This window comes from Leucopleurus acutus, assembly GCF_964270905.1.
Source record: "Leucopleurus acutus genome assembly, chromosome: X".
Taxonomy (NCBI): Eukaryota; Metazoa; Chordata; class Mammalia; order Artiodactyla; family Delphinidae; genus Leucopleurus; species Leucopleurus acutus.
The window spans coordinates 117,236,513-117,250,777 of record NC_139148.1 but is presented as its reverse complement, the minus strand read 5'-3'; the positions used below and the strand labels follow the sequence as shown (position 1 = coordinate 117,250,777).

At 43.6% G+C, this 14,265-nt stretch overlaps 1 protein-coding gene across 4 annotated transcripts in view; it reads left to right on the top strand.

Annotated features, from left to right (window-relative positions):
- The window catches only part of ARHGEF6 (Rac/Cdc42 guanine nucleotide exchange factor 6), a gene marked incomplete at its 5' end in the record, with an annotated part of 119,064 nt that overhangs the window by 30,507 nt on the left and 74,292 nt on the right, over positions 1-14,265 (top strand). For all 4 annotated transcript variants that reach the window (XM_082865278.1, XM_082865277.1, XM_082865280.1 and 1 more), the window contains 3 exons: positions 646-730; positions 2,904-3,028; positions 4,539-4,740. In XM_082865278.1, the coding sequence (XP_082721404.1) occupies positions 646-730; positions 2,904-3,028; positions 4,539-4,740 (412 nt within the window). The remainder of the gene's footprint in view (positions 1-645; positions 731-2,903; positions 3,029-4,538; positions 4,741-14,265) is intronic.

The window sequence follows — 14,265 nt, the reverse complement described above, 5'->3', positions numbered from 1 at the left end:
CATATCTGGAATAGTCACCTAAGGCCAGGAAGAACCTATAGGCTTAGGCCGCCCAAGGGTCAAATCCATGAAGATGAGCTGAGAGGGGCAAGGTCAAGGGGCAGAAACCAGGCATTGAGGCTGGGAGCAAGAGGCAGGCCTGGGCAGAAAGTTGGGCGACATGGAGTTGGGACCCAGTGGGTGGCCTTGGGGAGGATGGGCTGCAGAGAGGAAGGCCCTGCAGACAGTGCCCTGGCTGACAACAGTGAATAAACTGTACAGAGGAAAGTGTGTTACAAAGGCTTCCCCTCCTTCTGTAGGTGATGGGCATTGACTGTAACCCAGCACAGTTTCCAGTAACTGGGCTGAGAGTATTGATGGGCTCAGGTCAGAAGAGCAGGTCTGTGCATTTCCTAGTGGGCCCTGGCCTCGGCGTGGCTCTCATTTCCCATTACTGCTTCTCTCTGACTCACTGATGGCCTGCCACATGTCATTAGGCAGCTCAGCTGCTGCTTTCATTTCTCCCCCAAAGGTATACAGAGGTTTGGGTCTTGGCTTTTACATTTTTTTTTCTCCTGAGAGCTAGAGGAAGTGGCCTTCTGATAGTTTGGTTTGTTGAGTTGAATACTTACAGTGTCTTAACAGTTTCAATTTCCTTTCTCATAGGTATTTGATCCTGATGACCTTCATGCAGGGGTCAATTTCTCCAAGGTTCTGAGCACTCTTTTAGCTGTCAGCAAAGCGACAGAAGGTAAGCAGGGCTTGGGACAGATGGGTTCTGGGTGACACATTTGGGTTCACATGTCTCTGATTACCCTAGGAGCCAACTATCTATGGCCAGGATTGTGCGATTGGGGCAGACTTCTCTCCTCCCCCTAAAGAAACCCTGATGGGTGCCAGATACTTTAATCTGTCATAGTTTAGGATTTAAACATAACTGTCACAGAGGTTATTCTAATGCCCTTAATATAATAAGAACCAAGAAACAATTTCATTCAAAGCTATTGAATAGGCAGTGGAGTATAACAAGACAGAAAATAAAAAGGAAAAAATATCAGTTCCCTTTTTCATAAAGTTTACAAAATGCAGCCGTTACTTCCGTTTCTCTGCCAGAGACATATTTTTTCTCATAGTTTTCTGTATGCCTTTGTCCATGTTAAGGAACCCTTCAGTAACCTTGCGCTGGAAATGAAACCTCAGGTTCATAGTGAGTGAAAAGAACATCATTTATTTAAATGTTTAGTATGCATCACGTTGGCGGAATGAAATATAAATCCTAGTAAATGCGAAGCAGATGATGACAACCTTAAAGTATAACTTCATTCCTTCCGTGATATAGTATCTTACCTACAGCTGGGCAGTAATAACCATAGTTAAAATGTGTTGAGCCCTTACCATGGGTCTCTGCTGTCCTAAAAGCCATCGGTGGTCTCATTCAATCTTTGAAACAAGCCTGGGACCTGTTAGTATTAGGTCCGTATTACAGATAAGGAAAGTCAGGCCCATAGTGGCCCAAGTAGAAAGTAAGCAGCAGACCTGGGATTCAGACCCACATCTGACTGACTCCAGAGCCCTGATGCTCCATCACGGGTCCTGATGCTCAAACCGTTAGAGAGTCAACAGGCTGTGTGCCCAGCACTGCCAGGTGCCACAAAGGAAGTGTAAGACTTGGTCCCTGCCCTGGAGAAAATTACTGTCTATTTAGGGAGACTCAACTTACCCACGTGAAACAATGAGAGAACAAGAACAGACAACATAATCAAGTGCCAAATAGGCTGGAGCATCTAGGAAGCTATCAAGTAATTATAGTTTTAGTCAAAAGAGCTGTATATAATAGCAATAAATGTAAAAATACTTCTCTGAAGTTGTTCTTTTGCTCTCTGGAAGAAAATGCTTTGGAGCTATTGCAAGGCGTATAGCAGAAAGTACAGCTAATTCAAGTAACTATATTTAACACACATGACAACTCTCCAGTTCTGGGCAGGGAGGATCGTATAATTCGAACATTATGCCATACAAATTATATGTTCCTTTGCCAAACTCTCCTAGCAAGTTTTACAGTCTCTTCCCTTGCCACAGATATTTATAAAATACAAGGAGGTGAAAGTTAAAACCCACAGCATCAAGGAAATTACTTGGATACTGAGCTTGTCGCCTCGGGAATGTTTGGGCTTTAGACTTTTGCAGTTTATATCTTTTAAAAATAAATGGAGAGGAAAAGAACCCTCATTTGAATTTGTCAGGAAGCCAGCTCCTCCCTTTAGTATGGCTCTCGCCATACTGAAAACACCCAGCTCAGCGCTGGGCTGATTGAATTTCACAAGGTTTCAAGGAAGAGAAGACTCTTGAGTTTGATTTTTTTAAAAAAAAATAATTCCAGTATCAAGATTGCATCTTTCTCAAACACACATTCTCTCTCATTCTCATTCTCCCCACCCCTTACCCCCAGGCATAAGAGGGATTTTACGTTATATGTGCCACACAGACTGTTCCATGTGAGGAAGAAAAGAACCACTCAGTTATAGGCCAAAAAACAAAGCGAGAAATTTGAAATATTTCAAAGTAATAAGAGCCACAAACAGCTGTTTGGTACCCAATATAGTTCTGCCTGGGCTAACAGGGCATACTGTTGCAACGGGTTCAGGAGGGAAGAGTTGTAGGGAAATGGGTTAAGAGAAAATGTGGTTCTGTCGCTGTTTTTCATTCTACTGGAGAGCAATGGCCAGTAAGGTTAAGAAAAAGAAGTTGGCCACCAAAAAGGGAGGCGGGGGGGGGAATGAAATAAGCTCGGCATGTTCATCATAGAGCAGTTAGAATTATGATTAGGTTGCCTTTGATAATGTCCCGTGAAAGATAATATTAAGCTGTAGATGTTTTTCTGACACAAGGGGTTCTCTTTACGGTGCCTTTTCCTCTTTTCACAGATCAGCTCTCAGAAAGGCCATGTGGACGTTCCTCTTCTCTTAGCGCTGCTAATAGCTCTCAGACAAACCCACAGGGAGCAGTTCCTAGCACAGCTCCAGGGCTGCAAAGGCAGTCAAAGCCAGTGGTAAGTCTGGTCCCCAATTCCCCCTGCCTGTTTTAAAATTTGTAAACTTCGATTGCTATCTCGGTTACATCTCCATAGGTGGTGACATAGCCATCCTGTTGTTTGGGGCGTTGTGAGAAAACAAATTTGGAACCTCGCCCCAGTTGAGGCTGGCCCATGGGAACAAATCAAAGGCATGTGGGGCAGAGAGTCTGAAAATCGGGGTTGAAGCCCCAAAGTCCTGTCCCTTTCTAGAACTGAGCAACTGAGAATGCTATGCAAATGTCAGTCATTAGGGCGACTTCCGGAGGGAAGTTTGCTGTTATTTCCCCTCTCCCCCGGGCTTATTAGGAGAACTAAATAGTGCCTGGCACCGAGCTCCTATATTGGGATAGCTCGGTTATCTTTGCATTTGGTCTTTTTTGTTTTGCATTTTTTACATCTTTATTGGAGTATAATTGCTTTACAACGGTGTGCCAGTTTCTGCTTCACAACAAAGTGAATCAGTTATACATATACATATGTTCCCATATCTCTTGCCTCTTGCATCTCCCTCCCCCCCACCCCCCATGGGAGCTTTCATTTGGGAGGGAGCGCCCTAGCTTCTGCTCTTTTGAGACCTTTATTCCTTGTCAAAATCCACCCACTTGCTTTAAGCCCTCATGAGCTATTACTTCCAAAGTACTTTAATTACTTCCAAAGCACTTAATCTTTGGAGATTGCAGATCTCTTTCAGAAGCTGATGAGCACTCTATGGTTCCATACCCCTTGGGGCCTCTCAAATTGTCTGTAAAATCTGTGTGTGTGAACTTACTGGTCTGTGTTTTGGGTCAAGGCTTATTGTGCTATCAGCTTCTCAAAGGGACATGTGACAGGTTAAGAACTCCAGACTTAGGTAACTGTGGGATATTTGATCTTCGCATATGAATAAGTCTTAGCCAATTTAAGATATTCTTAGTAATTGGAAGGGGGAGGCAGATTTTATGAGAGGAGGTTGGTACCTAATCTTGGTCACGGAATTATGTAAGACTTCGGGTGTTGGGTAGAGGCAGAGTGGGATAGTTTATTACTCTACTTTGTTTCCTGGCTCATTTAAATAAGTATCTTTTGGGACTTCCCTGGCAATCCAGTGGTTAGGACTCCGAGCTTCCACTGCAGGGGGCCTGGGTTCGATCCCTGGTCGGGGAACTAAGATCCCCGCAAGCTGAGCGGCGTGGCCAAAAAAAAAAAAAAAAAAATCTTTAGATAATTGGTGGGGGAGAAGGAAATAAAAGCTATGACCCCCTCCAAAATACACATTCTCACAAATGCAAAAGTTTGCCTACAATTTTGAGGGCTTTATTAATCCCCTTCCCCTCATTCCCCCAAGACCTACCCATGTTAGGCCCGTTCCTAAATTAAAAACTCAAGACTGAGATGGACCTGAGGTTTTATCCTTGGTCACCCTACTTTATTTGCCTAAATTCATAGAATGTCTGCCCCTGCCTCATTGAGATGAGCGCCTAATCTGGTGTGACTTTTGTTTCTCCAGGAGATGACGGAAAATGGAAGTCACCAGTTGATAGTAAAGGCGAGATTCAACTTTAAGCAGACTAATGAAGATGAACTGTCTGTCTGTAAAGGGGACATCATTTATGTCACTAGAGTTGAAGAAGGAGGCTGGTGGGAAGGCACATTAAATGGGAGAACAGGCTGGTTCCCTAGTAATTATGTCCGAGAAATTAAATCCAGTGGTAAGTCAATCTTTTCAAAGCTTTTTTGACTGTGACTTTTGTACTTTCTTGGTCTTCAGACCAAAAATCTTGTAGTTTTCATTGGTTAACAGAATTGTTTGTACTTGTATGTGTATGTCAAAAATAAGACGAGAACAGAACTGGGAAAAAAATCTATGATTAGATATCTTGAAACCAAGTTGTACTTAGACTACATCAAGGCAGCAAAACCTAAAAAAGCAAAAGAATTCAAAGCTCAGACAACTGTTCCACCTTAACTATGTCCCCTTCTGTCTACTAATTCTAGCCCGTGTAATATAGTACAAAGCCCTTCCTGCTACTCTAAGGATCACCATGGCAGAATACAACAATAAGAGAGGTCATGTGCTAACTTCCTTTTTTAGCCCTAAGCTCTTTGAGCAGACCTAAGTCTAAATGCCTCAGAGATGTGTGGGAGAAATAATAATCATAGGACTGCAGGAAGCTGTCTGGCCACTTTGATTCTGAAAAAGATTGCCCTTAACTCATTAATGATACCCAGAGAATGCAATCTAATCACTCATCAGTAATCTTTCTAGAACTTGCTTGGGTAATGTACTTCCCTTTTATTATTTAAGAAACTAGGTCCTGGGCTTCCCTGGTGGTGCAGTGGTTAAGAATCTGCCTGCCAATGCAGGGCACGTGGGTTCAAGCCCTGGTCCGGGAAGATCCCACATGCCGCGGAGCAACTAAACCCGTGCGCCACAACTACTGAGCCTGCGCTCTAGAGCCCACGAGCCACAACTATGGAAGCCCGCGTGCCGAGAGCCCATGCTCCGCAACAAGAGAAGCCACCGCAATGAGAAGCCCGCGCACTGCAATGAAGAGTAGCCCCACTCGCCAAAACTAGAGAAAGCCTGCGCGCAGCAACGAAGACCCACCACAGCCAAAAATAAATAAATAAAATTAATTAATTAATTAAAAAAAAAGAAACTAGGTCCTGCCTATATTTACAAATAAATCCCTAGCATTATAAAAATGTCACGATACAGATAAAATAAGGTTCCGTTATTCACATTATTGTATCTCTTCACTCTTCAAAGCTATTTACCCAAGGGCTCCTTTTAAGTAGTTAGCGCCTCAGTATACTTTGCCCTTTGGTTAATGTCTTTATTGCTTTTTTAAAAAATTAATTAATTAATTAATTTTTATTCATTTATTTTTGGCTGCATTGGGTCTTCGTTGCTGTGTGCGGGCTTTCTCTACTTGCGACGAGCGGGGGCTACTCTTCATTGAGGTGGCTTCTCTTGTTACAGAGCACGGGCTCTAGGCACATGGGCTTCAGTAGTTGTGTCACATGGGCTCAGTAGTTGTGGCTTGCGGGCTCTAGAGCGCAGGCTCGGTAGTTGTGGCACACGGGCTTAGTTGCTCCGCGGCATGTGGGATCTTCCTGGACCAGGGATCGAGCCCATGTCTCCTGCATTGGCAGGTGGATTCTTAACCACTGCACCACCAGGGAAGTCCCTTTATTGCTTTTTTTAATGCCTCAAAATTAATACTATTATTTAATAAAATTATAGGCTCACTGTAAATAAGTTAAAACTTATAGAAATAGATAATGTAGATAATAAAAATTCCCCTCTCCTTCACCTCCTCCCCCAGATAACCACTGTGAGGAGATTTTCCCTAAAGCATTTGAGATAAAATTTAGTTTCATGCTTTTCTGTGTTGTGCGTTGGGTGAAGGTGGGGCATTTCCTTTAATGGAATAAGTGTTTAGTAACAGATTTATAATTATATATGTATGTGTAGATGTCTTAACAGTTTTTAATTCGCTTGGCCAAAAAGTTCATTCGGGTTTTTCATTACACTGTTACGAAAAACCTGAACGAACTTTTTGGCCAATGCAATATTACTGGGAATTGAGACGTTTCTGTTGAGCCCTGAAGTATTTTCACAGGCTGTGCTTGAAATTTCCTTGGTTTTGATGATTTTCACAGCCGATTTTTACCCCTTGCTGCATCTTTCAATTTGTGTAATCTCATTAAGATCTCTAAATAATTTTACAGATTCCCTCTAACTTGGCTTCATCTGTAAAACTAAAAGGAACAGCTCTTGCTTCCTGGCCTGGAAGTCTCAAGCATTGTTTGAGGGGTTGTGGGGGGCAGACAGACAGCACGCACTCCTTATAGTGTCCCTTATTGAGATGCCTTGTAGCCTTATAGCGTATAGTCTGGCCCCTGCCTTGTGGACCGACTGCCCTGAGCTGTTTCTCCTGGTCTTTGGCCCTTTCCCTTAGAGCTTTTCCTATACTCTCTTTGGTTTACAACTCAGTTAAGGACTCACCTGGCAGCTTTCTGGCTCTGGTTTGAGCACCTAGGGAACCTAACCTTTAGAAGCATCCTATGCAACTGTCAAGGATAGGTCTGGCTAGCTGGGGCCAGGAAGCCTGCTCGTCAGGGAAGGCCTCAGACTGGAAGAATATGGACCATCTCTCACCTAGTTTATTGCAGTAGCTTCCTAACTGGCATCCTGCTCCTGTCCTTGTCACCCCTGTAATCTAATTTAAACTCAGTAGATCCAGAGTGATCCTTTCAAAGTGTAACTTGAGTAGTATAATGGCTCCCCATGTCAAAAAGAGTAAAGGTCAAGGTCATTCCCAATAGCCTACAAGGCCCTCCAGGATTTGGCCTCTGGTGGCCCCTCTGGCCTTCTCTTTGACCTCTCTCCCCCTCACTCATCACACTTCAGCCACACTGGCCTCCTGGTTGCCTGTTCCAGACAGGCTCCTGCCTCACCTGCTGTCCCTCCACCTGGAATGCTCTCCCCAGATATCAGCACGGCTGGTTCCCTTACCTACTTCAGGTCTTTGCTCACTCATTGGCTTCAGGGTAGCACCTTCCCCGGTCACCCAGGAGAAAATTGAACCCTATTCCCACTGCCCCCATCCCCCTTCCCTTTTGTAGGTTTTTGTTTACCATTTCTTTCTATCTAACATAGTGTACATTTACTTATTTATTTCATTTACCATCTGTATCCGACCATTAGAATGTAAGTACCACAAGGGCAGAGATGTTTTTTCTGTGTTGCTGGGCTCAGTAAATATTTGTAAAATCAATGAATATTGTGGGGCACTTCATTCAATTCTCTTTTTAAAAAATAAATTTATTTATTTTCTGCTGCATTGGGTCTTCGTTGCTATGTGCGGGCTTTCTCTCGTTGCGGCGAGTGGGGGCTACTCTTCATTGCAGAGCGTGGGCTCTAGGCATGCGGGCTTCAGTAGTTGTGACACGCAGGTCAGTAGTTGTGGCTTGCAGGCTCTAGAGCACAGGCTCAGTAGTTGTGGCGCACAGGCTTAGCTGCTCTGAGGCATGTGGGATCTTCTCGGACCAGGGATCAAAAGGTCATTCAATTCTGTCTAGCTTGTTCATTGAGCATCTCCTGGGTACTTGGTGGGGAGGGGGCTATAAAAATCTGTCCTCATGGACCCTGCCCCCAAGGAGCTTACAGTCTAGTAGTCAAGATAGGTGTGTACACAACCAACCGTGACAGGATAGGACAGAGTCACACAGACAAAGCTCTACGTACAAAGCTGTTGGAGGAGTAAAGAAACGATGTGATTAACAATAACCTCAGAGGAAAATAGCACTTGATTTGGTTCTTGAATGATGAAAAGAGGCTTATGATGGGCAGAAGGTTAGAAGGAGTCACTAAGTTAAAGCCGGGAAGTAGGGAAGCATGGAGTGGGTGGTAGGAGGATTTGGGCTGAGGGTCTGGTGAGTGAAGTGAAGGGGTGGGGCCTTGAGCTGGACCTATATTAAGAAGGGTGTCAATGACAAGCTGTAAGCAGGGGGTTGCATGTGGTTTAGGGACATCTTTCTAGTGGTGGTGTTGGGGCTGGATGGCAGGGAAGTGGTGGGGATAACCAATGAGGATGTGGGGAAACCAGTGAAGACTACTGCTGAGGTCCCAGCAATCCAGATAGTGGCGTGGGTGACTTTGGCGACAGTGGAGAGGAAGAGAAAGTGGATGGATGCAGTAGATATTGTGAAAATAGAATCAAGAAAACTGGCTGATAATCAGCTATGAGGAAAAGGGAAGAGGTGAGCATGACGCCAAGTCTAGGGGTCCAGCTTGATGGTGAGCTCCTTAAGGGCATGTGATGTCATCCACCTAGCCAGCCAGCGGAGGACTAGGATATCAGTCTCTGGCCTGGGCACCGGTCAGGCACAGAAACCTAAGGCATGCCCCTTGCCCTCATGGTGTTCATAGTCTAGTGAGGGGAAGATCTCATTAGCATATTGAATGATAACTTCCAAATACAGGGTACTCTGGAGACTGGTGAGCAGAAGAGGGGTGCCTAACTCATCCTGACATGTAGGTCAAAGGGAAATTATTCATCTTTGTATACCTTCCTATCTCCATAGTGCCTAATGCAGTGCTTTAGACATACATGCTGAACTCCATTAATAGAGAAGATGGGAGAAGGGTGTGTGTGTGCGCGTGCGTGTGCGTGCGTGCTGGGAGGGTAATTGGTACTGAAGATGATGAGTTGTTTTGGACATGTTGAGTGGAGGCGCCAGCGAGTCATCATTCTGAAGATTTCTAGCAGGTTGGCAGTATGGATTCGGAGCACGGGAGAGAGAGAAGAGCTGCAGATGAAACTGACAATGAAAACTGACAATGGACAGTATGAAGTGGTGGATGATGAAGGGTCAGATACATAGCAGATCATCAGTGGACAGAGAGAACACGGTGGCTGGAGAGGTCGGGAGAGGCTTCCTGGAGGATATAGGGCTTGAGCTGAACCCTCAAAGACACGGAGACTGTGTGGATAGGCCCAGAAGGACAATCTAAGTTGTAGTGATTGGTTGGGGAGATCAAAAACCTTGAAAGAGCTGTGGTAGGTGAGCAGAGCGAGTTTAGGGGACCGTGGAAGAGATGAGCTAGGTGTAATGCAAAGATCTTGCTGGGAAAGTAGGTGTCAGGTCTTTGCTGACTTGAATTCTTTCCCACCCAAGTCTTGCCTCCACAAAACAGTAAGCAGGCCAAAACCTACCTAGGATGCTGCTGAAGGACCATATAAATTCAATGTTGTGCTGTCTTATGCTTGGTCTAGAAAATACTTGTCAACTTTGGAATTTCTTTCCACGAAGTCCATACTGCTATGTAAGCTCAGGAAAGAAAATTTATTTTTAAAGAGTTAAAAAAATGATTTCTAAGTTAAATGCCTAGCTCAAAGAAACGAAACCTTCAAATTGGAGTTTTAAACTCCTCCGCCATACAACTTCTGGGTCCTTTATGAAGTTGAATCAGGCTTACTGCTTACTGTTGGGGCAGATGTGTAACACTGAGGTCACTCAAGTAGTCAGGAATTCTGACATACTTGTTCATGGTAGCCTGGGGTACCATTCAGGCTGATACTACAGGTTCTTTAGGATTGTCTTAGAAATCAAATGAAGCAACCCTAGCCCCAGACAGCCCTTAACCCTGCAGATGGCTGTGCCGTGGAGAGCTGTGCAGTGTTTTCTTCCCTTGACAAGAGCACTTCATGCTCTGGAAGTTTGCCCTTGGGGAGTGGCCTTTTACGTTTTAGATTCTACTGTAACTTTTGTCTAGAGATAATTATGGCCGAAGCCCTGGGGACATCTTCTTCCTCTCTTCAGAAGGAGGTTGATTTCTGAGGACCTACAGAACCACCAGTGTAATAGTGTAGAAAGTTAAGAAATAGAATATTTGAGTATAATGTTTTACACACACACACACACACACACACACACACACAAACCTTTCAACATGAGCTTAAGACTGAAGATAGAGTAGGTTTTTGTGACCATGATGATAAAAGCCTCTCACCAAGGATGATGGAACCCAGACACCGGTGACATTAGGAAGCCCTTGTTACCAGTCAATTTCTTGTTACATGAGAAAAGTAAACCCGATTTTGACTAAAAATATTTTTTCAAGGATCTTCATGAAAAATACTTGTATGAATAACTTAGTCATTATATAAACTACAGAAGATATCTTAAGGGGCCTTGCTCCTTTATTTCATTTGAGTCAGATACATTATAAATAAGAAAATTAGCCATTTATCCAATTTTCAGTCCTTTTCTTCAAAATCAGTGGTAACTTGTAAATAAACTTGTTTATACATCAAAGTCATGTCTGCCACTACATCAGTAAGGTAGTAAATTATATCTCTCTTTTTTAAAAAATTTAATTAATTATTTATATTTGGCTGTGTTGGGTCTTCGTTGCTGCATGTGGGCTTTCTCTAGTTGCGGTGAGCAGGGGCTACTCTTTGTTGCGGTGTGCGGTCTTCTCATTGCGGTGGCTTCTCTTGTTGTGGAGCACAGGCTTTAGGCACATGGGCTTCAGTAGTTGTGGCACGCAGGCTCAGTAGTTGTGGCGTATGGGCTTAGTGACTCTGCGGCATGTGGGATCTTCCTGAACCAGGGCTCAAACCTGTGTCCCCTGCATTGGCAGGCAGATTCTTAACCACTGTGCCACCGGGGAAGTCCCTATATCTCTTTTTTTATTTGTGTCTTTGTTACCGAGAGAGGCTACGTGTTTTGTCAGGACTTTGCATTAAAATTTTCCTGGCAAAATGTCCATGCCAAGAAAATATTGAGGAAGTATGATTGGAGCAGATATTTTAAGCAAGTGCTGTTTTCTGCAACTGATTCAGTTAAGGGATCATTAAATCCTTCTAAAACTTCTTCTTCTCAGGTAAATATAGATGTCAAGTGAGGGGATTAGGTAGATGGCTAATTAAATTTGTATTAAGGCAGATTAAGAAATGACTCTTCCTACTTATTAAAATCCAAAACTAGGATTGGGCTTTATATTTAGACTTCCTGTTTTAATCTTCTGGGTGTATCACATAGATGCTTCATGTCCAGAGAAAGCTAGTTATCACTAGATTTCTTTTTGACCTGTCACCACCAACAGGCATAGGAATCTGTACCTCAGCAAGGGAGGGGAATGAATCGAGAGTTAATGGGAAAGGGATCTTTACATCAGAAGTAGGAGGGCTGGGCTTCCCTGGTGGCACAGTAGTTGAGAATCCGCCTGCCAATGCAGGGGACACGGGTTTGAGCCCTGGTCCAGGAAGATCCCACACGCTGCGGAGCAACTAAGCCCGTGCGCCACAACTACTGAGCCCACGTGCCACAGCTGCTGAGGCCTGCACACCTAGAGCCTGTGCTCCGCAACGGGAGAGGCCACCACAATAAGCCCTTTGAATTCTTCACTATGTTGACTGATTTTTTTTCCACTGATTGAATTGAATTGACCAGTTTTTTAATGGCCTTAGAAACACCATGTAAAAGGTTTATGTTTTCATGTTAGGTCATATCAGGGAGGAAGAAATTTTCCTCTAACCCTTCTTGGTTCTTCTGTCTGGTCTGAGAACTAAGCCAATATGAGATATTAACAGGAGGAAATCCAAGTTTAATAACAAGTATACATGGGAGAGACCCAGGAGAACTGAATAAGTCGCCAAAATGGTGAAACCCTCACCTTAAATACCAACTTCAGCTAAAGACAAAAGAGGATGTTGGGGGTAGAGGTTTGGGACTTCAAAGGGGCGGGAGGGCAATTGACATAGAGATGGAAAAGCAAATGTTTGGTAAATAAACGTTTGCTGGGCCAGACAGAGACAGTGGGACACAGAGTGGACTCTGATCTCTGAGAGTTGCCCCCCTCATACCCAGCACATGTTCTCTGCATATGTCTCTGCTGATAGCTCTGTTCCAGGAACAGGCCCTCTACCTAAATTCTCTAGCCAGCTAAGGGGGTGGTGAAAAGAAAGACTTCCTGAGTCTTTAGAGCCTTGATTGTTTTCAGCTCAAAATAATCCACATGCCAAAGAGACATTTTGGGGTGACAAATTTTGCTCCCCTCCTGTCACTTTGAACCACCCCCAGGGACTGGACTTGTCTCCTCTGAACGTCCACATTCTTATTCCTTCTCTGCGTGTTGCCGAGGGTGGGTTTCAGCGAAGACTGCACGTGGAGGGAGTAGGCAGTGGTGGAGGGCAAAGGAGGTACAAGAGGCAAGAAACTGTCACTGAAACCTAGTGCTGGTGTTTTTCTTTGCATCCACTCCTTGAATTTTTTTCATGGGGCCAGTTGTTTGCAAGGACTACATTTTTTTTTTTTTTCCGGTACGCGGGCCTCTCACTGCTGCGGCCTCTCCCGTTGCGGAGTACAGGCTCGGACGCACAGGCTCAGTGGCCATGGCTCACGGGCCCAGCCGCTCCGCGGCATGTGGGATCTTCCGGGACCGGGGCACGAACCCGTGTCCCCTGCATTGGCAGGCAGACTCTCAACCACTGCGCCACCAGGGAAGCCCAGGACTACATTTTTAAAGACTTTCTAAGGTTGTCCTTCCAAATCTGTCTTCCTTCTTCTCTTTGTATTGATTCGCCATCCTACACCAAGGCTGCAGGGACAGCCAGACCTTCTAGCACTACGCTGAGTGAGAGTGGTGAGAGCAGGCATCCTTGTCTTGTTCCTGATCTTAGGGGGAAAGTATTCAGCCTTAGGTCTTTCACTGCTAGCTAAGATGCTAGCTGTAGGGTTTTCATAGATGCTCTTTATTGAGTTGGAGAAGTTCCTCTTTATTCCTTTTTTTTTCTGGAAGTTTTTTTTTCTTGAATGGGTGTTGAATTTTGTCCTGTGCTTTTGCTGCATCGATTGCTATTATCATGATTGCTATTTTTAGACTATTAATACCATGGGTTTCATTGATTGATTTTTGAATATTTAACCAACATCCATGAGATGAATTCTATGGTATACAATTCTTTTAAAATATCACTGAATTCTGTTTGCTAATTCTTTGTTACCGTTTTTTGCATCGAAATTCATGAGGGGTATGGGTCAGCGGTTTTCTTTTTTGTACTGTCTTTGTCTGGTTTTGGTGTCAGTGTAATTAATAGTGACTTTATAAAATGAATTGGAAAGTGATCCCTTCTCTTTATTTTCTGTAAGAGATTGGGAATAATTGCTACGGCTTCTTCCTTAAGCATTTGGTAGAACTCTCCACTGAAACCATATGGGCCTGGAGATTTCTTTTTTCCACAGTTTTAAATTTATAACTTCAATTTCCAGAATAATTATAAGGCTATTCAAATGGTGTATTTAATATTGGGTGAACTGTGGTAGTTTTGGTTTTCTGAGGAATTGCTCCATTTCATACCTAATTATCAAATTTATGTGTTTTAAGTTGTTCATGGTATTTCTTTATTATCTTTTGGGCATCTCTAGAGTCTGTAATGATATCCCCTACTTCACTCCTCCTATTGGTAATTTGTGTCTTCTCTCTTTTTTCCTCTGTCAGTCTTGCTAGAGGTTTGACAATTTTATTTTATTAAAAATTTTTTTCGTTGTAATATTTTTTTATTGAAGTGTAGTTGATTTACAATATTGTGTTAGTTTCAGGTGTACAGCAAAGTGATTTGGTTATATGTATATATATCTATATTCTTTTTTCGATTCTTTTCTGTTATAGGTTATTACAATATATTGAATATAGTCCCCTGTGCTATACAGTAAATCCT